General features: G+C 56.0%; 4 protein-coding genes and 1 long non-coding RNA gene across 6 annotated transcripts; 3 read left to right on the top strand and 2 right to left on the bottom strand.

Moving 5' to 3' along the window:
• Nucleotides 1-40: 40 nt before the first annotated feature.
• Nucleotides 41-2106, top strand: LSM1 (LSM1 homolog, mRNA degradation associated). Its single transcript, XM_065659211.1, has 4 exons — nt 41-184; nt 398-466; nt 1100-1215; nt 1658-2106. The coding sequence occupies exons 1-4, from the start codon at nt 139-141 to the stop codon at nt 1826-1828; spliced, it is 402 nt and encodes a 133-aa protein (XP_065515283.1). The 5' UTR covers nt 41-138; the 3' UTR covers nt 1829-2106.
• Nucleotides 783-7685, bottom strand: LOC136003525 (uncharacterized). The gene is made up of 6 exons (XR_010608115.1): nt 7417-7685; nt 6876-7194; nt 5829-5990; nt 3711-5717; nt 2870-3438; nt 783-2157 (listed from the first exon to the last, which is right to left on the bottom strand). It is a non-coding gene; the product is annotated as an uncharacterized LOC136003525 (long non-coding RNA).
• STAR (steroidogenic acute regulatory protein) lies at nt 4706-10906 on the top strand. The gene is made up of 7 exons (XM_065659208.1): nt 4706-5733; nt 6091-6204; nt 6885-7012; nt 7093-7251; nt 7622-7806; nt 8344-8437; nt 8523-10906. The coding sequence occupies exons 1-7, from the start codon at nt 5670-5672 to the stop codon at nt 8628-8630; spliced, it is 852 nt and encodes a 283-aa protein (XP_065515280.1). The 5' UTR covers nt 4706-5669; the 3' UTR covers nt 8631-10906.
• Nucleotides 9244-18796, bottom strand: ASH2L (ASH2 like, histone lysine methyltransferase complex subunit). 2 transcript variants are annotated; one of them, XM_065659203.1, is made up of 17 exons: nt 18665-18796; nt 18459-18528; nt 17025-17170; nt 16282-16370; nt 16012-16106; nt 15797-15892; nt 15496-15591; nt 15222-15297; nt 14593-14610; nt 12980-13073; nt 12268-12485; nt 11913-12080; nt 11404-11597; nt 11030-11122; nt 10595-10693; nt 10261-10320; nt 9244-9837 (listed from the first exon to the last, which is right to left on the bottom strand). In XM_065659203.1, exons 4-17 carry the CDS (start codon nt 16352-16354, stop codon nt 9730-9732), a joined length of 1488 nt encoding a protein of 495 aa, XP_065515275.1. In that variant the 5' UTR covers nt 16355-16370; nt 17025-17170; nt 18459-18528; nt 18665-18796; the 3' UTR covers nt 9244-9729. The 2 variants fall into 2 exon arrangements, with proteins under 2 accessions (XP_065515275.1, XP_065515276.1); XM_065659204.1 differs by lacking the exon at nt 14593-14610 and having other exon boundaries at nt 18665-18795.
• Nucleotides 18797-19618: 822 nt separating this feature from the next.
• On the top strand, nt 19619-22478 carry NODAL (nodal growth differentiation factor). Its single transcript, XM_065659206.1, has 3 exons — nt 19619-19917; nt 20456-21213; nt 21325-22478. Exons 1-3 carry the CDS (start codon nt 19701-19703, stop codon nt 21475-21477), a joined length of 1128 nt encoding a protein of 375 aa, XP_065515278.1. The 5' UTR covers nt 19619-19700; the 3' UTR covers nt 21478-22478.
• The last annotated feature ends 988 nt before the right edge of the window (nt 22479-23466 follow it).

The raw sequence follows: 23466 nt of genomic DNA, 5'->3' as shown, positions 1-23466 counted from the left end.
CAGCGGCCGCCGTGCGCGCACGGCCGGCGAGCCTTAAAGGGGCAGCGCCAACCACCGGGCTCCTCCCGGTTACGAGGTGGTTCCGGGGCGGCAGCGGCGGCACCGGCGCATGGCGGTGCTTCCGCTGGGGGAAGCACCATGAACTACATGCCCGGCACGGCCAGCCTCATCCAGGACATCGACAGTGAGTGCGGGGCCCCCCCGTTCCCGATGGATGCCGCATCCCATGGCGGTGCTGGGTGCCCGGGATGAGGGCCCCGTGGGCACCGCTCCGGTGCGGGGCTCCTCGCTCGTTGCGCATCGTTGGGTCCCCCGCGCTGTTGGGGTTGGGGGCCGGGGTGTTCGTCCCCACGCGTGGTCCCGTCTGACCCCCGCTTCTCTCCCCCCTGTCCCGCAGAGAAGCACCTGGTCCTGCTGCGGGACGGGCGGACGCTCATCGGGTACCTGCGCAGCATCGACCAGTTCGGTACGAGCGCACCTTGGGGTTGCGGGGGGGGGGGGGTTTGGATGCGCTCCGGTGCCAGGCGTGTGCTGGGGCGGGCAGCGAGGAAGAGGATGAGGAGGAAGAGGAGACCCCATAGGTACCCGTTTGTATGAGCTGGGTGATGCTCCCGAGCTCCCAAACAATAGAGGGAGCTTGGATTTAGTGGGAATTCCCGATTTTGGGCTCCTTAATGCAGTGGCTGTATTGACCCCGCTGCGTGCTGGTCCTGAGCAGGAATATGCATTTCTTTAGTTAAAAACGTGAGTTTTAAAAGAAATCAATTTAGTGGTGAGTGGAGTGATGTGATTGCAGGGTGTTTGTGCTGTGCATTAAGCACCCATCTGTGTTTAATCCCCCTTTTCCCAATTGCATCCAGCACTGATGCTCCAGCATCCCTTCTTGGGCACAAACGGATGGAGACACCCATGGGCCTGGAACCTGATAGCGCTGCCATGGGTGCGTGGTGCTGCGGCCTGCCCAGGCTGCGGGTGCTGCATCCATCCATGGGAGATGGTTGGTGCCATCAGTGATGGGACCGCTGCGGAGGGCGGGGGGGGAGAGATGCTCTTTATAGCTACAGAACACGGCGCAACCTGGGTTCTTCTCTCCCTGCAGCAAACCTGGTGCTGCACCAGACTGTGGAGCGCATCCACGTGGGCAAGAAGTATGGGGACATCCCTCGAGGCATCTTTGTCGTGAGAGGAGAGAACGTTGTTCTGCTGGGGGAAATAGTAAGTGAGGGGCCCTGACACGACTGTGGTGTCCATCACTTAAAGGTGGTCCCATTGTGAGGGCTGATGGTTGAGCCCCATCCTGGGGCTGGTTCAGGCTAAGCCCCCCATGGATTTGCTGCTGTTTGCTCCCCAAGAGCCTTCTCCCATGGACACTGTGCTGGGGCTCCCTGGTTGTGTCCCCCCCACATCGCCTTCACCTTTAGATGGGCGCAGGCTTCACCATGTGCCCTGCACATGCAAACCTATGGCCCGGGTGGACCCAAGCACTTGAGCTCCCTCTCACCTCAGCGTCCATCCCACCCCAGTAACATTGGGAAGAGCAATGGAACGTGTTGTCCGTGGCACCGCTCTCCCCAGGATGCATTTGACATGAGCAGCATCAGCCCAACTCCGAGAGCCCGGAGCATCCCATGGGCTCAATGGGCTGTTTGTGCGGCAGGACCTGGAGAAGGAGAGCGATACCCCCCTGCAGCAGGTCTCCATCGAGGAGATCCTGGAGGAGCAGCGCGTGGAGCAGCAGGCGAAGCAGGAGTCGGAGAAGCTGAAGGTGCAGGCGCTGAAGGAGCGGGGGCTCTGCGTGCCGCGGGCAGACACCCTGGATGAGTACTGAGCCCTCGTCCCTATGAGCCGCGGCGCTGCCACTGCTTCCACGTTGGGTTTTCCATGGCACGGAGGAGGCGATGATGCCTTTGGCTCCTCTCCTTGCATGGAAGGAGGAGGAGGAGGAGGAAGGGAGGCAGGCGCCTGCCCCGTGCGCTGGGGAGCACAAGGGAGTGTGCTCAGGAGGAAACCCACTTGGTCCTTTTGGGTTGGTTTTGCTTTCGTTCCTCTTCCCGTGACTCTGGGGGAGTTTTCCTTTGGCCTGTAAATAAATCCTCAGTTTCCACAGCAACGGCTCTGCCTCTGGTCCCCTCCGTCCGCATCCCAGCGCAGGACCCTCTGGAACAGGGAGCGGGATGCGGGTAACCCCATCAGCTGAGTGCACTGAGTGCCTCATCAGTGCTAATGAAGAGCCGCTGCTGCAGCATCTCCTCCCCTCAGCGCAGCAGGTAGGGGGGTCCATTGGGTTGGGCTTGTCCCCATCCCGTTCGGAGCCAGCTGGGATGGGATTGGATTTGGGCAGGAAAGAGCAAACCCGGGTGCTGAGCGGGGGCTTTCCTCTTCCCAAGCACCTCGGTTTAGGCAGGATGAGCCCAGCTCACACTGAGTGCACAGGGGTGAAGCCCCCATAGCCAGGGTTGGGGTCCCCTCTGCCCCACAGCTCCCTTCGTCTGGTGGTGGTGGGGGGGAAGCAGCCTCCCCATGGGCTTTGTCCGGGTGGGATACGGTGAGTTTGGTGGGAGAACAGGAAAAACAAGGGAATTCCCTTTGTGCTTTAACAGCAATGGAGTAAAAGGGGGGTTGGAGCTGGTGGGGAACCCAAATCCCCCGGGAGGATGCAGCTGATTTGGGGCTGAGGGGGGGTCCTGTACCTGGGATGAGGGTGGGATGGGGCTCCTGTCCATTGGGACTGCGGGAGGAGGATGAGGATGATGGGGATGAAGGCTGCAGCGCTTGCCCCTTACATCAGCCTGTGATGCCCTGGGGGTGGTCCCGCTCCCATCCTGATCCATCCCAATCCCATTGCCATTCTGCATCGCAGATTCCCTACCTTTAGGCATCATGGTGGTGCTGGTGCCCTCGCTGGGAGGGAGGAGTTTGACTTTAGCACCAATGCCCCCATTCCATGGGATGTGCAACCCATGTGGGCTGGAGCCTTGTGCGAGCAGGAGCTGGATAAAGGGGTTTTGGCCTCGGGATGAGGTTGAAGTCAGTGTGTGATGCTGCAAGAGGTGCTGGGATCTGGGAAGCAGAGCAGGATGAGGGCTGCTTCAGAGCCACCTTCACCAAGGGCTGCCCTGGGACACACAAGGATCATGTATGTCCCTTGATCCCCCTTCCCTTTGAGGTCCCCATCACAGGGCTCAGCCAGGGAGATGCATTGGGATGCAGGAGCTGAGCATCATTGGCATCATTACAACAAACCGGTTAAAATCCAAGAGGATCATTGGGTACTGGCGCCTACAGAGTCCATTGGAGAGGCAGGGAGGGAATTGTGCAGGGAATGTGCCCCTGAGCCTGCCCACTGCGAGGTCAAAGATGCTGATGGATGCGGGGTCCTTGCCTTCATACTTGGTACTGCAGCGGCGGGTGGTGGTACCCAGCTGCGGATGCTGTTAACTGGGGCAGATGGGACAGGAAAGCTGTTTGGTTCCTTATCCCCATCCTTATCCCCATCCTTATCCCCATCCTTATCCCCATCCTTATCCCCATCCTTATCCCCATCCTTATCCCCATCCTTATCCCCATCCTTATCCCCATCCTTATCCCCATCCTTATCCCCATCCTTATCCCCATCCTTATCCCCATCCTTATCCCCATCCTTATCCCCATCCTTATCCCCATCCTTATCCCTATCCTTATCCCTAAACACAATGAGAACATTCACAGACCTGCACGTAGGGAACTGCGATGCTTGTCCATCAGTTCAGGGACGTTTCAGGCACTTCCAAACCAACCTGGATGTGTTGGAATTGCTCTTTCCTCTGAGGAACCCAGCACAGAGCCTACTGGAGGCTGCAGGGACCTGGTTTAGCTGCGTTTCTGCATCTCTGCCCCCAGCACCTTTGGTTCCCATTCGCCCCCATTCTGTGCCTGTGTGAGCATCGTCAGTGCTGGGACATGGAGGGGTCTGATGGGGGTTTTGAGAGATGGCAGATGGAGCCATGTGGTGGCTTGGGGGGGGGGGGGGGGGCATGGGGGTGTTTTGTGGGGCTCTTTTGCCTCCTCCGGTGTTTCCCCCCACCTCCTGCCCCACAGATGTGGGTTGGAGGGCTCTGCACCCATCCCACAGTGGGGCTGTGCTGTATCCCCTTGCTGGTACACAGGATGCGGCTCCCCTTGTCACCAGCAGTGGGTCCAGGCAAGTCACTGGGGCCTCATCCTGCCTGATGCAGGGGGGTAATGCTGGATGCATGATGGGCTCCATTGGCCAGAGCATCCTGGGCAGGCGCCTTCCCAGAGCCTGAGGTAGGTGCTGGGACCTGAATCCCATCCCTGATGCCTGTGGTACCCCAGATGCTGTTGCTCCTCAGCACCCCAATGGGTGCTGAGCTGTTGTCCCTTCCCTTGCAGGCCCATTGAAGGCACCCCTGAGGGGTGTCCGAGGAGCTGGGGGGTCCCAGTTAAACCAGTCCCTGCTATGGGGGTTCTGGGTGGCTTTGGGCACAGCCTCCTCCAGGCAGGGCTGGGGGCCATGGACCATGTTGGGAGGTCCCCCCTGCTCTCCATAGACCCATTGGGGACCCTGTGTGGGGCTGCAGCACTGGGGTTATAGGGGCTGGCCCTATAAACACTTGGGATGGGGATGGTGCAGCTCAGGTGGCTTCCCCTTGATCCCACCATCACCTTCATCGATGTGAGCACAAGATCCTCATGGAGAACAGCAGCCGCACCGGAGAGGAGCCATCCATGGGAGCAACGGGACCATTGCCACATGGCAGGTGGGACCCAAAGCATTCCTTATGGGAGCAGAGGGAGGCGATGGGGCTGCGTTGCTGCCGGTGACCTCCCCGTTGTGCAAGAGCAGGAGGAAGGTCGGATCCTGCAGGAGGGAGCCAGGGTTGACGTCAAGGGAAGCAGCTGGGGATGGGAGCAGGGCCATAACTCATCCCGGGAATGGCGTTTTCATCCTTGACTCTTATCACTGCTCCGCATTGCCCACTGCTCCCAGCCCCGGGGCACATAAACCGGCTTCGGGGGGAGGTTCAGGGCTGCTCCCAGCCCCATAGCGTGCCCCATGTTCAGCTGTATAGGGCTGACAGAGGGGCTGTGTTGGTGTGGGGCTGTGTGGGGTCCTCCAGCACACTCGCATCCCTGTGCATGAAGCATCCCTGTGTTCCTGCATCCTGGGTACCACCACCCCAGCGGTGCTGGATGTCCTGTTCTGCTGCGTTTGGACCTATGGGCTGGGGTCTACTGTGATGCCACAGGAGTGGGGTCTGGTCCCTATGGAGGGAGTCCTGGTGTGTTGGGAGCTGAGGATGGGCTGAGCCTGGCTCTGGTTGTCGCAGCCTGATGAGATGGTGCTATCCATCGTTATCTTATAATCCATTGTTATCTGTTCTTTATCCCTTGTCCGAATCAATTGTTATCCATTGCTATCCATGGCTGATCCATTCACGAGCACGCATCCAGCCCTGTGCAGCGAGGCAGCTGCGCAAGGAGCTGGCTCCGGCCTTGGCCCCGTGGGTCCTGCCGTAAGCGATGGCTCTTATCTCCCTGCTGACGAGCCAGCATCCTTCAGCCGCCGTACTTAAGGCCGAGCCCCCGCGGGGTTGGGGCAGAGCAGCTCCCATCACCGAGCGAGAGGCAGGCACCGGGATACCCAAGGGCTGCATCCGGACAGGAAGATGCTGCCGGCGACGTTCAAGCTCTGCGCTGCCATCTCCTACCAGCACCTGCGGAACATGAGGGGTGAGGGTGCGAGCAGCCCGGCTGCAGGGCTGGATGGAGGCCACGGGGATGGTCTCCCCCCGGCCCGTATTGGGGTTGGGTTGTGTCTCCATCACCTCTTTTTTTGCTATGATATGGGGCAGCTGGTGCTGATGTGGAGGGTGGCGATGGGATGCAAGGATTTAGTGTTCTGTTAATCCATCCCTGTCCCTCGGTACCCATGGGATTGCCCCTCGGTGTTTTCATGCTGGAATCTGCTCCCCGTGGAGGTCCTGTGCCTGTGGGGACAGGACAGAAGCTTGTTCAAGGTGTTTGAAGTGGGGGGAAAAGCACCCCCCCCCCCCCCCCGAGCTGGGGCTGACGCTGCTCTGCCCCCAGGTCTCAGAAGACAGGCGGCCCTCACCATCGGCCAGGAGCTGAGCAAGCTCGTGTGCCGCAGCCCCGGCCCCGGGCCCTGGATCAGCCACGTGCGCAGGAGGAGCTCCTTGCTCAGTGAGTGACCTGCAGCAGGGTCTGACCCTGTCCAGTCCCCTTTCTATCCCCCTTTTCCGGCCCCCTTTCCATCCCCTTTGCATCCCCTTTTTCCATCTCCTTTCCATCCTCTTTTTCCATCTTCTTTCCATCCCTTTCCATCCCCCTTTCCATCCCCTTTGCATTCCCTTTTTCCATCTCCTTTCCATCCCCTTTCTGTCCCCCTTTCCGTCCTCCTTTCCATCCCCTTTCCATCCCCTTTCCGTCCCCCTTTCCGTCCTCCTTTCCGTCTCCCCTTCCACCCCCCCTTTCCAGCCCCCTTTCCAGCCCCTTTGCATCCCCTTTCTCCATCTCCTTTCCATCCCCTTTCTGTCCCCCTTTCCGTCCTCCTTTCCATCCCCTTTCCGTCTCCCTTTCCACCCCCCTTTCCACCCCCCTTTTCCACCCCTTTTCCACCCCCTTTCCCATCCCCTCTCTGTCCCCTTTCCAGCTGGGTGGTGACTGTCACCATCAGAGCTGTATGGAGCGGCTGGGGAAAACCTGCTCGTGGGCAGCCTGCGCCTGTAAAGCACAGGCAAAGCAGGGGCCGAGTTCCCTTCCCCATGCCTGGAGCAGTGGATTTGATGCAGACGAAGCTTATCCGGTGGCGTGCTTTTGGTGTGTGAGCTGTTCTTACACTGCTGGTGTCTGACCTGGTGCAGGCTCGAGGCTGGAGGAGAAGCCCTTCAGCGAGATGGAAATGTCTTACATCAAACAAGGGGAAGAAGCGCTCCAGAAATCCCTGAGCATCCTCGGGAACCAGGACGGCTGGAAGACGGAGACGGAGGTGGTAGGTACCATGCCCCGCTGCAGGCTGACCCGCTCCCCCTGTCCACGTGTGCGATGGGAATCCTGCATCCCCTTCTCCAGGAGAACGGTGACAAAGTGCTGAGCAAGGTGCTCCCGGACGTGGGGAAGGTTTTCCGGCTGGAGGTGGTGGTGGATCAGCCCCTGGATGCGGTGTACAGTGAGCTGGTGGAGAACATGGAGCAGATGGGAGACTGGAACCCCAGCGTCAAGGAGGTCAAGGTGGGGATGGCCCAGCTGCCACAACGGGCTGCTCTCAGTCCCTTTGCCCATTGCAAAGGATTTCTCCAGCCTTTCTTTGGGAATGGGGAGGGCAGAATTCATCCTACTGCCGTAATCACAGCGCTGCAGCAGAAGTGAGCCTGTATCAGCTTGAGTGCTACTTACCCTGTATGAAATGCACTTGGGCTTCACTGCAGGGTAGCGAAGGGTGTTGGGTTAGAGGAGAAACAGCAGCACAGAGCCGCGGGGTGCAGAGAGCATCACTTTGCTGCTCCAAACAGCTCTTCCCTATTGGAACAAGAGAAGCATTAAGAGAAACCCCTTCCCTTTGAGAGCTGCGGAGTTAACGCTCAGCTCCTGAACTTCCCAGATCCTGCAGAGGATTGGCAAGGACACGGTCATCACCCATGAGAAGGCAGCTGCTCCCCCTGGGAACATCGTCGGACCAAGGGACTTTGTGAGCGTCCGGTGCTCCAAGAGACGCGGCTCCACTTGTGTCCTGGCTGGAATGGCCACGCAGTACGGAGCCGTGCCGGAGCAGGAGGGCTTTGTCAGGTAACTCCGGTTTATGGTCACTTAACATGGAATGCCAGAGCCATGCGTGAGCTTGGAGCAATTGGCTTTGTCTTAGGTAGGTGGGAGCTGTTGAGGATATCCCAATTCATGGTATCATTTGGGTTTAAAGGGACCTCAGGAGATGATGTAGTCCAACCTAGAGCAGGTTCCACAGGAAGCAGGCGGGGTTGGAATGTCTCTCTAGAGCCATAAACCATGCTGAGGTTTCGTTTATGGCCATTGCTCCTCATCCTGTTGCTGAGACCAATGGAAAGAGCCTGGCACCATCCTGGTACCCACATCTCCCCAGGGATGCTTTCAGCCACTGCAAGGACCCCAGTAGATGCACCGGGCGCAGCAGTGGGGTTAAGAGTGGTCCCCAAGGGCAGAACTCAGGGTGGGGACAGAAGCCAGCAGCTCTTTGGGCTACACCTCCCCTATACCCCTGCACCCAGTCCTATTCACACAGTGCTCTGGCACTGCTGTGCTCTTTGAGGCTGAAAGCTGGTCCCTAACGTGCACCCCTGCCCCTTGCAGAGCAGAGAACGGCCCCACATGCATGCTGCTGCGCCCGCTGCCCGGCCGGCCCTCGCAGACCAAGCTCACGTGGCTGCTCAGCATCGACCTCAAGGTGAGCTCTGCTTCGAAGGCCACAAGCAAGAGCTGGGGTTTGGGGCAGGTTCCACTCAACGGACTCTGTCTCTGCTCCTCTCCAGGGTTGGCTGCCCAAGAGCATCATCAACCAGGTCCTGGCCCAGACCCAGGTGGACTTTGCCAAGCACCTCCGGCAGCGCCTGGCGCAGACGGCGGCCTTGCAGTGCTGACCATACTTCAGCCCAGGGGGGGAAGGAGGGGAGCTTGTAGTGGGCAGACAATGTAATCAGAGCCTGTGCTCCTTAACCGAGGCCTTTAATAGTAGACACTGCTAATTAACACCTGAATAAAGCCGTTGTTATTGAACTTAATGAGTTAGTAGGGGCCTGAGCATAAACTTCTAAGTCAAGTCCTGCATTTGCTCCACTGGCCCCTGCAACCTCCCTAGTTAATGACTATTAACAAATAAAGCTCCAGTGATGGGTATTTACTATTAAAGGCCTTGGCGACTTAGTTCTTAGGGAGGTCTCAGGCACCTGAGTGGGAAGGTAGAAGGATGAGCACAGGGACTTGCTTTAAACCCTCACCTTTTCCTCTCCTCCTTCCCTTAAAACCCAGCCCTAAGAGTTCTGTTCCCTCCTCCCTGAGTGAAGCAGCTCTAATTTATTGTTCCTGTACCGACACACACCAAGTGTCCAATTATTTATTCAGTTAAAGCTCTGTAATGACGATCACTGATATGAGGCCTTGGAACTTGGCAATGCAGTGAGGAGGAGATCTCCCCATTGAGAGACCTCCAGAGCGTGGCTGCTTTGAGTGGAAATCTTGTTTTTAACAAGAAAGAAGAAAAAAAAAAACACCTTTATTTTTAAACTAGTTTCCAGTTTGGGGGGGGGGGGAAATATACACTTTGAGCAGAAGGCCAGATTTCAGCCCTGCGTCCCAACACAGTCCTTGTGGCTGGGAGCTGGGTGTTCTCTGCACAAAGGACTGCTCCAGCCTGGCCCCAGCACAGGAGACGTTACCTCGATGTGATGCTTGCTTCTTTAGCGACACTGTGAAGTTACTGAAGCCTCCAAGAGATGGCCACAACCAGCACGCTACCAACTAGAACTGCCCTCACTGAGCCTCCAGCCCAGGGGCAGAGCAGGAATCCCTTGCAGGTACCACATACACACAACGCCTGCCCCCAACCCACCCCCCCCCACCCCCCCACCTCCCCAGAGCTGTGTTGGCTTCAGCTCGTTTGCTCTGAGTGATGCATGAATAAAACCCACTTGCTGGAGCCCCACGGTGTGGTTGGTGTTAGCACTGTGCTGCCTACTTGGCTTATGGCTCCCAGGGTGGGCTCCGTCTCCCATCCACTTCTGTCTCCACGTGATAGAGCACATCCGCCAGCGTGTGCTCCACAACGGCACCCCAGCCCATGTCACTCATCTGCAAAGGGAAGGAAAGACAGGCTCAGGATAAGGAGGGGTTTATCCTGCCACACAGCAGCATTCCTCCTAAAACACTTGTGGTGGTGGTGGGGCAATGTTCAAGTGTTTCCTCAACCAAGAATCCTCTTACTGATAGAAGTGGGAACGCAGGCATGGACAGGGGCTTTATGATCTGTCAAGAGGAACGAAGCTAAACCTTAACTAAATAGCCTAACAAATCACTCAGCATCTCCTATGTGGCCTTACCCATTTATAAATACAATCCTTTTGGCTCTCCTAGCTAAGGCCAAAGATTGAAGAGGACAGATACAGGCTTGGTATAAATCACCTCCCATCACCACCATGCTTGCACCCACCTTGTGTGTAAATAGGGTGAGGTGGTGACAAAGTGTGAGGGTATAAAGCTTCAGTTCGTACTTACTGGCCTGTAAGTGATGTCTCGGGGTGGATACTTGAAATATGGCCCAAAGTTTATAGAAACCTGAGGAAGACACATCTGGCATTAGATCAACAGGCAAACTGCTTTAGGCTTCAGTCTCCATCCCCTCCCACTCCTGCAAGACCATGGAACAAGCAGCCCTGGCATGGAAACTCAGCACTTGGATACAGTCCCTTCAGCCACGTTATTCCAGAGCTGCTCACTAAACTCATTCCCAGATTTCCTCTTTATGTGCTCGTCGTGCTCCCGGAGTGCCCACGCTCCAGGCATTACTAAAACCGTGCTGGGCATCACCTTGCAATGATCTGCTACTTACTGTGCAGCCTTTGTACAAAGAAATAGCAGGAAAATAGACTCCTTCAAAGATGTCTTTAAAGGCAATCCCTTGGCTGACACCATTCTTGAAGAAGATGATCTGAAAAGAACGATGAAGAGGGTGATTTGTCCACCCATGCCAACTTCAGGAGCTACAAAGCAAGCCTCAAGAGGCAGCTTCACCTACACCCTCCCCTTTACCCTGAAGCCAATCACTTCAGTGCCAACAGCAGCATCACAAGCAAAGGGGGCAGTTGGTTTGTTAAATTCCCCTTTATTGTTGCTTTAATAAAAGTATTCTTGGTTCTGATGAAGACCCAATGCTCAGCCTCCCTTTGTGCTCATTAAATGCGAGCAACTAATACACACACTAAGCTCCTCTTAGCAAGTTCTCTGCTCTTCCTGAACCATCCTCCCCTACCAGCATGTAACTGACCTGGCTTCCAGGTGCTTGCTTCAGGCTCTTCTCTGCTTTGTCCACGAAGTCCTTCTCTTCAAAGTACAAGTAGCTTTTGAACTTGATGAGGGCCTGAAAGAGCAGAAAACAACCCCTTCGGAAGGCAATCAGAACAACTGTTACCTTTAGTGACACATTAAAGACATACAGGAGCCCTGCTCTGGGCCAGGCGTGCCTGTGGGGTCACGGGAGAGCGATTCACACATCCCAGGTATCTGAGAGCCAGGAGGGCAAGAGGAGATCAAACACGATGTGGGCAATCTCATTCAGCAGCCCACATAAAGCCCCCCCTTGACTCCTCTGCCACGAACCATGGGTTAACGTTTAACCCCATTGTGAATTCCGCACCTCACCTTATCTTTGTAAGTGTCAGGCAGGGATTTGGCAGTCTCGGTATCTTCTGGAAGACTGATGTAAAATCCCAGTATATCCCCCTGTCCGTAGCCGGATGAATAGTGTTTCCCTATGGACTGGTGAAACTTGGTTCCCTTTTTGCTGCGCCAGGAGTAACTGAACTTGTCATATCCCAGAGGTGCCTGGAGGTTCCCTGTGGAAACCAACAGGAACATCACACCCTGCAGAAGGAGCACTGCTGTGGATCCCAATTCAAGTTTTGGGGGCAATAATTACATCCAGTTAACAAATACAGCTCCCATAAGCACAGACACATGGACTACAGCATGCAAAGTGTAAAGGATCCACCTGTACTGCAGCTTTGCACTGTTCAGATCACCCAGAGTTTCCCCTTAAGAAAAGCAGTGAATAAGCAGCCAAGCTGATGCCTTACCCTCCTTAGGTCTAAGTTACTGGGGAAACACAAACAGGAACCAGCTAATAAGAAATAGTTGGTGAAACTCTTTACCTAACGGCTGTGACCAGCCCAGCCGGGCAGCAGTGTCCGGAGGCATCTCATCCATGGATATTTCAAAGTACCAGGCTCCTTTCCTCACTCCATGTGAGGCTCGAACCATGGAATAGCCCTTCTCCCCAATAACAGTCAGTCTGTCATCCGAGATCTTTAACTGAGGAGCTGTGGGAGAGAAGAGCTGATCGGTGAGCTCTGATGTGCAGATGAAGGCAAATGAAGAGCAGGAGTGGACTTACGGTTTGCACCTCAAAGCAATGATGCCTCAAGCATCAATAAGCCCTCAAGTGAGGTTACAGAAGATGCCCCCCACACCAACAAGGCCCAGTTATACAACCTGCAAGCCTTGTACCTCGGTCATGCAGTGCTAGGAGCACCCGTTCATAGAGGCAGGCTCTGTAGAGGTCCCCAGGAATTGGCTTCCCTGCCCAACAGTCCAGCTCCAGCTTTTCCGGGTCAGGAGCATGGGGGTCAGGCTCAGCCAGGATGTATCGATACCCATCCTTGTTGAAGGGGTGTTCCAAGGGGTAACCGTGGGGTGGCAAGCGCTGGGCAGAGAACAGCGGATCACTGTGGAACACAAAGGCTCAGGTTGGCATCTCATAGTGGCTCCAGTTCAGTCCCAGGACAAATCCAACCATTCCCACAGCGCTGCCAAGGCCATCACTAACCCATGGCATTGAGGGCCTGTTCCAGTGCCTGAGCACCCTTTCAGGGAATAGACTTCTCCTCAGCTCCATCTAAACCTTCCCTGATGCAGCTTGAGGCTGTTTCCTCTTGTCTTATCACTTGTTCCTTGGGAGAAGAGACCTACCCACCTCACTACATCCTCCTGTCAGGCAGATGTGGAGAGCAACAAGGTCCCTTCTGGGCCTTCTCTTCCCCAGACTGAATCCCCTCAGGTCCCCTCAGCCATTCCTCATAGGGCTTATTCTCCATCATCAGCTTTGTTGCCCTTCTCTGGACCCAAAGCAGCATCTTAAGGCATCAAAAGCCAAGCTGTGCCTCTGACCAGCGCTGAGGGGACACTCGGTGTTGTGCCCCAGCATCATCTGCCCTCTTACCTCCTGGTTTTCTTGGCTGTTCCTGTGGTCCCTCCATCCTGCTGCTTGCGCTTCGCTCCCCGGCCCTTCCCACTGCCTCCTGCGGCGATTCCCCCTGGGCACAACAAAGCACAGCACAGTGAAGGGAGATGTGATGGGACAGAGCCCGTGAGCACGGAATCTCCACTAACACAAAGGGGCAGAAGCAGCGCAATTACAAGCAGCTCGTGAGCTCAAGAGCCTTCTCCCACAGTGAGCCAAACCCAGCACTTCCATGGAGCTTCCAGTCAGCTCCTGAAATGGCCCGATGGAGAGTGGAAGCTGAGTGAGATTTATCAAGAGCTCAAGCTTTTAAGGGGAGAATCCAGAACCTTTTCTGTCTGGGATCCACTTCCCAACTGTTATTATTTGCTTTCATGGAGATTCCAGGCACAGCTCACATTCATTGCTGTGACAGCAACAGAAACCCAACCTTCAGCACACACTGATCGGAAACAAAGTCATCACCCCCCTGACAAGGGGTAATGGGTTAGAACTGAAACAGGGCAAGTTTAGGTTGGATATAAGGAGGAAATTCTTTCCTGTGAGGGTGCTGAGGCACTGGAATGGGTTGCCCAGGGAGGTTGTGAGTGCTCCATCCCTGGCAGTGTTCAAGGCCAGGTTGGATGAAGCCTTGGGTGGGATGGTTTAGTGTGAGGTGTCCCTGCCTATGGCAGGGGGTTGGAACTGGATGATCTTAGGCTCCTTTCCAACCCAAACCATTCTGTGATTCTATGCCACACTGTGCCGGAGGAACACTGACACCAATAAGCACTTAACATCAAAATTCCCATCTATAAACCAGAAGACGCTTCAGTTGAGGGAAAATGAAAAGCAAGAGGTGTTTCTCTTCAGTATGACCCAAGGCAGGGCTGGGATTGATGCGGCTTCTCTTCTGCTCCAGTTGTATTTATGAGTAATGATTGACTGCTGTAATTCACACTGATACACGCTCACATTTCCTCAAACCAGTGTCAGTTTAACATATTAATAGGGTATATTTTATATGTATTTTATCACTATGCTACAAAACAGATCGCTACTGATTCACACTTTACTGTAGAAAAACACCTTTACAAACCACACACTGTGCTGGAGCTAAAAATACAGCCAGCTCTTAGCTTATCAGCATTCCCCTTGTGCTGGAAGGGATTCAAATCATTGAGGGAATACCATATTCTGCACGACCGTGACATGATCTCAGCTGCACTGGCTGGTTTGACTGCAGATATTGAGGCTCTGTTTGTCATCATGTCCTTGCCTCTCACGGTATCATCCCAGCTCATGGATGCACATCACTTGTTGTGGCATTAGGGTTTGAAACTACAGTATCAGGTCAAATCATGCAAAGGGAAAACAGGGAAGTGAAAATAAAGCTTTCAACCAGTCAAGTGGGGCAGAATATGAGCATTCAAAGCTTCTACCTGCTAAAAGACTACCAGGGGAAACTGCTGGGGTGTACGACAGGATTACCACAATCACATCAGGGCACGCTTGGGATTTACGATTGACTTTAGCTTCGAAAAGAAGGGAGCAAAAAAAGCTTTGCAAATGATAATACTTAAGGTTTAGAAGCTGAAAGGTAAAATATTCACCTCCCAAAGAGGCTCCACCTGCAAGAACAGAAGCGGCACCACACATTTGTCAAGCTTCCAGGTATTAGACCAAAAACCAACCCGAGACAAGGCAGCCTTAGGTATCTATAACCCTGTTTTTAAAAGCCCAGAATACCTCCTGTGAGGCAACAAATGAATATAGATGAATATAGGTTGAATATAGAACACTGTAGCCTTGTGCACAAGGAAATCTCAGCAGCAGTTAACATCACTGCAGTAACATGACCTCAAGTAAGATGCAAGCAGTGCTTAAAAGGAATAACATGTACCTTCCCCAACTACTTTCAAATCTCAGAGTGAGGGCATCTGAATAACACGAGTAGGTAAATTAATATCCTTATGGAATAAAATGGACAGGCTTGGAGATATCCAAGCCTCCCCATTTAGCTGGTCATCGGGAAGGAAGAAATTGAGCTTTCACAAAGAGGTAACATTAATCTATCCCTGTGGAAAGGCACAGTGAGACTGGCTGAATGCTTTGAGGGCAATAAGCATAACCTCAGCTCACAGCACAGGTTTAACTGGAGCATCTCAAGTGACCCCCAGCTACAGGACCAGGCAAACACAGCTTAGGCCCAGGGATTCAAAAGCCTGACAAAAGAACTTGCCATTTAAGCTTCCACTTGTGGATACAGCGTTGTTCTGTTTCTGGTTATCATAGGCAGGACCAATATTGGCAAGATCCTGAAAGAGAGAAAAGAAATCCAATGTATGGACTCAATCCTATCACTCAAAACCCACTTGCAGGTGCTGGGGTACCCCAACACAGGCTCACAGTGTGACTTGGGTAGGTTTTACTCATTAGATGGCCAGCAAAAAGAGCCCCCCCATCTTCCCCCCACCTCCCCACTGCACACTTTGCTTCCATCACCAACCACATACTTGGTCTAGAAGGCCAAACTTGGGGTAATCTTCTTCTGGGTCTTTACTCCCTGGATCTGGATGCTCCTTCACCAAGAACACATCTCTTTCTTTACACTATAAAAGAGAAAGAGTTTAAGTTACACAGAGAAGGATCACACCAAGTTCATTTACAGATGTTTAAATCACAGTATTTATTAGTATGTGTGTTAAATATTGATGAAGCATTAGAATCTTCACCCTTTAGCTCCAAGTCCTCAGCACACACGGGCACCGCTCACACGGGCACCGCTCACACAAAACCCCGCACAGATTTACTTACCATGGTCTTGACGATATTATTAGGCCAAGTCATCTTCCCAGGTCTCTGGCGTGTCGTCATACACTCCCAGTATTTATCAATAAATGGGATAATATCCTAGAAAACAGCCAACCAAACGGACTCCTTAACAGTGGCTGTGAAAGTCTCCCAGTGTCTGAACATCACTGAAAGCACGGCTCAGGTCAAATCCGTGCTGCTATTCGGAACAGCCTCACCTTATCTTTGGAGAACATGGTTTTTGGGTGCTCATCCTGGGTCCTTGACTGCCACGTCAAGTTGGCCAGAGCACTAAGGCACATTTCCTTGAGATCTAAACCAAAAAGGCACATCAGAGCTAGGATTGGGTTGGGAAAAGCAAACACCCCCCCCATCGACCATGCGTTCCTGGTCATTTCTGGGGAGCTTCAGCAGAGCTTTCCCCCCCCACCCCCGAGTTCAGCTCAAACAAAGCCTCCAGGCTTATCTTGCACTGAATGCACACTTACTTGCTTGTTTTCTTAAGAAATAGGTGTTCCCACTGTGATGGCAAACGTTGCAATGGAAGCTGTAGTTGGTCATGAAAGGCAGGCAGGAGCTGGAAAAGAGCAGGCTATTGGTAAGCAATAAGATATTGGCAACACGTTCCTTATTCTTTACTACAGAGGATTACAAACCCAGTTATCCCATGTTAATTTTTCTCTCACAGGTTTAAGGATGCTTTCATCAATGGAGGTTGCCCACGGGCATCAAGAAAAGCCACAAAGCTCTGCAGGGCCACTCAAGCTCGGTGTCACCTTCTTGCTTTAGAGAAGCCCTGACATTCAGCCAGCAGAACAAGAGGCAACAAAGGCAGCTCTGCACAAGGAGCATCATCTGAGCCCCTAAAACTGCAGCTGGAAGCCCAGAGAATGTTTTCGGGGCAAAATACGCTACAAAAAGTGATGTTTTTACGAAGTCTCATATGGGTTAAGGGAAGAAAACTGAATTTACTGCTCATTTATAAGTAGACTGGGGGGTTTTTTGTTCACACCCATTGAGAACGGCAGTGAAAGCCCCCCTCGATTTTAGAGCATCATTCGCAGACCCCCATAGCCCTCAGCTCTGCAGGGGTTTCTAAAGCCCAAGTGCACAAACCCTCCCCGCAGCGCCGTTGGGAGGCTGCTATTTACAATCCACAGCCGCTTCCCTGTGTCCTTGGAGCCGGGTCCTTGGGCCCCGACAGCCCCAGCGCCAAGGCGAGCTTACGCACGTGGTGTCAATGCCAAACGTGTCCGCCGTGAACCACTTGGTGCAGATCCCGCACTGCAGCTCGATCTCGCCCAGCTGCCGCCCGTTCTCTTCATCCACGGAGCCTGCTTGAGCATCCAGGACTTCCGAGCTCTCCCCTGCAGCCTCCTGCAAGCAGAGAGCAGCAAACAGGGTCTGGCTTAAAGCCTGGAGCAGCCTTTTTGGGGCAGGGAGCTGTCAGGACAGGAGGCCTGAGAGGGAATGACCGGGTTTCCCTCTGCTTTAGAGGTTCAATTAGAGGCAGTCGGGTGGGTGAGGGTTTCATTTCCAGCAGAAAACTGGAAGCGGGACCGTCAGGATGGAAAATCCGCTTGGATTTTGGTTTTCAGCAACTTCCTACATCTTTATCTTTCCCCTGACTCTGATGGTGGAAAACTGATGCTGATGAGTCCCAATACGATCCCAATGAGGGTGCTAAATGAGTTCCACTAGATCCCAGTCAGGATGCGGGTGAGACCCAATAGGATCCTAGTCAGGATGCGGATGAGACCCAATAGGATCCCAGTCAGGATGCGGATGAGACCCAATAGGATCCCAGTCAGGATGCCAATGAGACCCAATAGGATCCCAATGAGGATGCTGATGAGACCCAATAGGATCCCAGTCAGGATGCTGGTGAGTCCCAGTAGGATCCCAATCAGGATGCTAATGAGTCCCAACAGGATCCCAATGAGGATGCTGATGAGACCCAATACGATCCCAATGAGGATGCTGGTGAGTTCCAATAGGATCCCAATGAGGATGCTAATGAGTCCCAACAGGATCCCAATCAGGATGCCGATGAGACCCAACAGGATCCCAATGAGGATGGTGACGAGTTCCACTAGGATCCCAGTCAGGATGCTGATGAGACCCAACAAGATCCCAATGAGGACTCTGATGAGGCCCAATAGGATCCCAATCAGGATGCTGGTGAGACCCTATAGGATCCCAGTCAGAATGCTGATGAGAGCCAACAGGATCCCAATGAGGATGCTGGTGAGTTCCAACAGGATCCCAATGAGGATGCTGATGAAACCCTATAGGATCCCAATGAGAATGCTGATGAAAGCCAACAGGATCCCAATGAGGATGCTGGTGGGTCCCAATAGGATCCCAATGAGGATGCTGATGAGACCCTATAGGATCCCAGTCAGGATGCTGGTGACTCCCAACCCATCAGCCATTGACCCGCAAAGGTTTTGCCTCCTGACTCCTCCCTGCCCTCTTCGCACACGCGATCCCTTTACACGCTCCCCACGCTCCCTACGAGCACCGGATCGCTCCCAGACAATCTCCTTCGGACAACGCACTAAGGGGGGGGGGGGGGGGGGGGGGGAAGAAGAACCGGATCCATCCCCCCCCCCGCAAGGCCCAAGCGCTCCTCCCGAGCCCCGCACCCCGGGCCCGCACCCACCAGCGCCTCCTTCCCGATGGCGGCCTCGGTCTCCAGCGCCGCGCTCCCATCGCCCAGGCCGGCCTCCCCGCTGCGGGGCCACAGAGCGGAGTTAGCGGGGGGGGGACGGGGACACGCAAGGGGAGCACCGGAGCCTGCACCGCGGCCCGCTCGCAGGAGGACGGGGATGGGGACGGGGATGGGGATGGGGTGGGGGGGGCACGCACCCGGTGTCGGGGCCGGCGCTGCCCGGCTCCGCCGCGGCCGGGGGCTCCGTGGAGGGAGGCGCCGGCTCCGGGCCCGGCTCCGGGCCCTCGGCAGCGGCAGCCCCGGGCACGGCGGCGGCCGCCGGCGCTGCCGCCATCTTGGCCCGCAGCAACAACTCTCTGAGAGAGAAGGGGATGTTCTCGCGAGATGAGACTCTTCAAAGGGCAATGCCGCAGTGGGGACCACAGAGGGAGGAGGAGGAGCAGCGCCACCTGCCGGGGAGGAGGTGGCGGAGGAGTGACGTCACGCTGTCTGGGTGTGATGTCATCAAAGCACAGGGAGGGGGGGGTCTTGGTTTGGAGGGGTACCCAAATGAGATGGGGGTCCCAATGGGATGGGCAATGGGGGCCCAGTACCCAAATGAGATGGAGAGTCCCAGTGGGATAGGATGGGCTACGGGGGCCCCAGTACCCAAATGAGATGGGGGATCCCAAAGGGACAGGATGGACAATGCGTGCCCCGGACCCTGTTCTTACTCCCCGGGTCCTGCCCCAGACGGCTCTGGGAGAGGGGGAGAGCAAGAGCAGGGCAAATATCTTGCATGGACCGGGCTGGAGCAGAGCATGAGATGGTGCCCACGGGTACCCCCTTGTCCCGGTCCCCGCAGAACAACTGAGCGGGCACATTCCTCGACAGGACAGAGCTGGGAATGCTGAGCTGGTGACGGGGACCAAGGTGGGATGGATGGGTGGGTGGATGGATAGGTGGAAGGATGGATGGATGGATGGATGGAAAGAGGGATGGGGAGAATAAGTGATGGGGATATGGAGGGATGAGGCTGGAGGCAGGGAGGGAAGAATGGAGAGAAAGAGGAAGGGAGAAAGCGAGGAACAGGGAAGATGGAAATGGGGAGGGACAACTTGGGGGGGGTGGAGGGGAGGGGGGATGGAGATAGGGACAGAGGGACGGGGAGAGGAGGGGAGGGGGCCGGGGCCGCCCGGGGCGGCGCTCGGAGCCGCGGTACAAATAGAGCGGCTGCGGGTGGCCCCTGCAGCCATGCGGGTCCCGCTGCGCTCCGCACCCGCGCTGGTGCTCTGCGCCCTCGCCCTGCTCCGCCTGGGCTGCGCGCAAACCCTCGCAGCCCCAGGGGCACCCACCCGGGCACCCCCCCGCGCCCCGCCGCGCTGCCCCGCGCTGATGCTGCAGCTCCTCCGCGCACCTCCCGCTCCGCTCCGCGCCGCCGCCGCCGCTGCCCTCAGCCTCTCCCCGCACGGTGAGTGGGGCCGCGGCCCCGGGCGTCCCGATCCCGGCAACAGCTCCATCCCCGGGCATCCCCATCCCTGCACCGGCATCGTCCAGGGCATCCCTATCCCGTCCCCGAGCATCCCCATCCCGGCACCGGCACCGCCCAGGGCATCCCCATCCCGGCACCGGCATCGTTCCGGGCATCCCCTTCCCGGCACCGGCTCCATCCCCGAACATCCCCATCCCAGCACCGGCACCGTCCCGGGCATCCCCATCCCGGCACCGGCATCGTTCCGGGCATCCCCATCTGGGCACCGTCCCGAACATCCGTGTCCTGGGATCCGCACCGTCCCTGAGCATCCCTGCTCCCAAGACCAGCACCGTCCCGAGCATCCTTATCCCGGGACCGTGACCGTCCCCAGGACCGGCACTATCCCCGAGCATCCCTGTTGCGGGTACCCCGGTCCATGCACTCACACGGTGCCGGGGCATCCCTGTCTCTCCCCGGTGCCGGTGCTCTCGGGTTGGATCCCGGGGTTCCCTCACCGTGCCTCTTGGTTTTGCAGGCTCGGTGCAGAGCGGCTCCCGCTGGGCGCTCTCCTTCGACATGTCCTCGCTGTCCAGCAGCCAGGAGGTGAATCTGGCCGAGCTCCGCATCCCCCTGCCCCGGCTCTCTGCAGCCCACAACGTGTCCCTGGACATCTACCACAGCCGGCGGTGCCGGGGCACCGGCTCCTGCCCACACCAGCTCCTCCTGGGCTCCGTGTCTGGCAGCCCCTCTTCCATCCAGGCCCCTTGGAAAGTGTTTGAGGTCACCACGCTGCTCCGCTCCTGGCTGCACCAAGACACAGCCCCTGGGTACCACATGGGGATGGAGCGGTGGGATGCGGGTGGTCCAGATGCCGCCGCGATGCATTTGCCCGCTTTGAGTGATGCCAGCCACGGGGATGCGATGGACAGAGCCCTGCTGCTTGTGTTCTCCAAGGATAAATCACCGGGAGACCACAGCCTCATCAGGACAGCGGAGACCTCCAAGCACGTCATGCGTGAGAGCAGCGACCAGGCCAGCATCCCAGGGATGCGCCGGCATCGCCGCACCAAGAAGGAGAAGCAAAGGATCAAAGGGAGCGATGCTGGTGCTGCCGTCGCGGCTGAGGAGGGCAGGCCCCTGTGCAGGAGGGTGGATATGATGGTGGACTTCGAGCAGACCGGCTGGGGCAGCTGGATCGTCTACCCCAAGAAGTACAACGCGTACCGGTGCGAAGGGCAGTGCCCATCGCCCGTGGATGAGACCTTCAAGCCCACCAACCACGCGTACATACAGGTAAGAGGGGTTGTATCCTGCTCCCCCCCCCCCCCCCCGCCACCTCCCTGCACCTCAGCCCCATTGCAAGGGGCAGGGGTGATGCTTTGCCTTTGCTGTGTCTCCCCATAGAGTTTGCTGCAGCTCTACAAGCCCAACCATGTGCCCTGCCCCGTGTGCTCCCCGGTCAGGATGAGTCCCCTCTCCATGCTCTACTATGAGAAGGGGGAAATCGTCGTCCGCCACCACGAGGACATGATCATCGAGGAGTGCGGCTGCAACTGAGGCTCGGCCCCTCTGCAAGGGGCATGGCTCTGCCCTGGAAGCATCCCCAAGGACCAACGCAGGGACCGGGGTGCCTATGGAGCGGGTTGGGGAAGCTCTGGCTGTGCCAGAGGAGGAGCAGGGTGTGCGGATGGCCACGTGCATGGATGGAGCCAGGCTCCACATGGGAAGGGCCAGGAGACACCTCCCTGCAGCACCAGAGTGCTGGGTGCCCGATGCTGTGGTATCCGTGTGCCAGGGCTGGTGCTGCTCCGCAGGCACAGGATGGACACGTGGAGCATGGCTCCTTCTGACACAACAGGACTTGCAGCGGTGGGATACTGCACACACCATCATCCACTGACATACACCATCATATACTGACATACACCATCATACACTGACATACACCATCATCCACTGACATACACCATCATATACTGACATACACCATCATCCACTGACATACACCATCATCCACTGACATACACCATCATACACCAACATACACTGACATACACCATCATCCACTGACATACACCATCATACACCATCATACACTGACATACAGCCATCATACACCGACATACACCATCATACACCATCACACACCATCATACACCCATCATACATCATCATACACCATAATACACCATCACATATCAATATACAAAATCATACACCCATCATACACCATAATGCACCATCACGTATCAACATCCACCCATCATACACCATCACACACCACCATACACCCATCATACGTCATCATACACCAACATACACCATCACACACCATCATACACCCATCATACCCCATCATGCACCCCTTATACACCACTATACACCCCCCTGGACCATGCAGGGGGTGATGCTAAGGATGGACCCTGGGCTCCCGCATCCCTCTCCAGAGCATCATCCATTCACTGGGAGCCAGAGGGGGATTTGCAGAGGCAAGGAGGTGGGGCTGAGCCCCCCCAGCCCCCCGGCTCACACAACTGCTTTCCCCTCTCCATGTGTGCTCAGCCCTGACCCACCACTGGCTGGAAGGGGCGGTACCGAGAGGGTTGGAGCATCCATCAATAAATGATACCCATTGACAATACCTGGTGGTAAACGATGTAAAGGGGTGTGAAAGATGCTCAACAGGAAGGTTCAAGTGAGATACCAAAGATGCTCTCACCCTGATGGGGAGAGCAAGCAGGGAAGCACCTGCAGGCGCTGAAGAGGGGGGATAAAGGGGTTTTCCCCCTTTATTTATCCCTTGGGGATAAGGGGATAAGGGGAATGTTCTCTAACAGCCATGCAGGCAGCTCTCCTTTGGGTGCTGGGGCCGGCAGCTGGAGCAGGAAGGCTCCAGCCCCACAGGATGCTCATTGCCCCCTGTATGCCAGCCCTGGGGGGCAGCGAGGATCAGGCCCCCAAGCTCATCCCATTGCAGCCCTGGCTGTGGGTCTGGGCTCCCCCAGGCTCCCCCAGCCATAGACGGAGACACGGTACATGCATGGGGACCCAGTGCCAAGGGGACCCTGTGCCATAGGGACACAGTGCTATGGGGACCTGCTGCTCTAAGGACACTCTGCCATGGGGACCCACTGTCATAGGGCCACAGTGCCATGGGGACCCAGTGCCATAGGGACGCACTGCAATGGGGATCCAGTGCCATAGGGACACAGTGCCATGGGGACACAGTGCCAGGGGGATCCAGTGCCATACGGACACAGTGCCATGGGGACACAGTGCCATGGGGTCCCAGTGCCATAGGGACATGGTGCCATATGGACATTGTGCCATAGGGACACAGTGCCATAGGGACATGGTGCCATTGGGACACTCTGCCATGGGGTCCCAGTGCCATAGGGACCCAGTGCCCTAGGGACCCAGTGCCATGGAATCTCAGTGCCATAGGGACCCAGTGTCCTAAGGACCCAGTGCCATGGGGTCCCAGTGCCATGGGGTCCCAGTGCCATAGGGACCCAGTGCCATAGGGACCCAGTGCCATGGAATCTC

This window comes from Lathamus discolor, chromosome 22 (assembly GCF_037157495.1).
Source record: "Lathamus discolor isolate bLatDis1 chromosome 22, bLatDis1.hap1, whole genome shotgun sequence".
NCBI classification, from domain to species: domain Eukaryota; kingdom Metazoa; phylum Chordata; class Aves; order Psittaciformes; family Psittacidae; genus Lathamus; species Lathamus discolor.
The sequence above is the reverse complement of the archived record's forward strand: the minus strand, read 5'-3'. Positions and strand labels throughout refer to the sequence as shown.

Bases quoted from the DNA above. Each gene is read 5' to 3' on its own strand.
- LSM1 (XM_065659211.1), top strand. From the start codon at position 139: ATGAACTACATGCCCGGCACGGCCAGCCTCATCCAGGACATCGACA. The intron at 185-397 runs GTGAGTGCGGGG...CCTGTCCCGCAG, and splicing joins CCTCATCCAGGACATCGACA to AGAAGCACCTGGTCCTGCTG. The intron at 1,216-1,657 runs GTAAGTGAGGGG...TTTGTGCGGCAG, and splicing joins TTGTTCTGCTGGGGGAAATA to GACCTGGAGAAGGAGAGCGA.
- STAR (XM_065659208.1), top strand. From the start codon at position 5,670: ATGCTGCCGGCGACGTTCAAGCTCTGCGCTGCCATCTCCTACCAGCAC. The intron at 6,205-6,884 runs GTGAGTGACCTG...GACCTGGTGCAG, and splicing joins CAGGAGGAGCTCCTTGCTCA to GCTCGAGGCTGGAGGAGAAG. The intron at 7,807-8,343 runs GTAACTCCGGTT...TGCCCCTTGCAG, and splicing joins GAGCAGGAGGGCTTTGTCAG to AGCAGAGAACGGCCCCACAT.
- ASH2L (XM_065659203.1), bottom strand. From the start codon at position 16,354: ATGACCAACTACAGCTTCCATTGCAACGTTTGCCATCACAGTGGGAAC. The intron at 16,107-16,281 runs GTAAGTGTGCAT...TTTTTGGTTTAG, and splicing joins TTTCTTAAGAAAACAAGCAA to ATCTCAAGGAAATGTGCCTT. The intron at 11,598-11,912 runs GTAAAGAGTTTC...TGGTTTCCACAG, and splicing joins GGGCTGGTCACAGCCGTTAG to GGAACCTCCAGGCACCTCTG.
- NODAL (XM_065659206.1), top strand. From the start codon at position 19,701: ATGCGGGTCCCGCTGCGCTCCGCACCCGCGCTGGTGCTCTGCGCCCTC. The intron at 19,918-20,455 runs GTGAGTGGGGCC...TTGGTTTTGCAG, and splicing joins CCTCAGCCTCTCCCCGCACG to GCTCGGTGCAGAGCGGCTCC. The intron at 21,214-21,324 runs GTAAGAGGGGTT...GTCTCCCCATAG, and splicing joins CCAACCACGCGTACATACAG to AGTTTGCTGCAGCTCTACAA.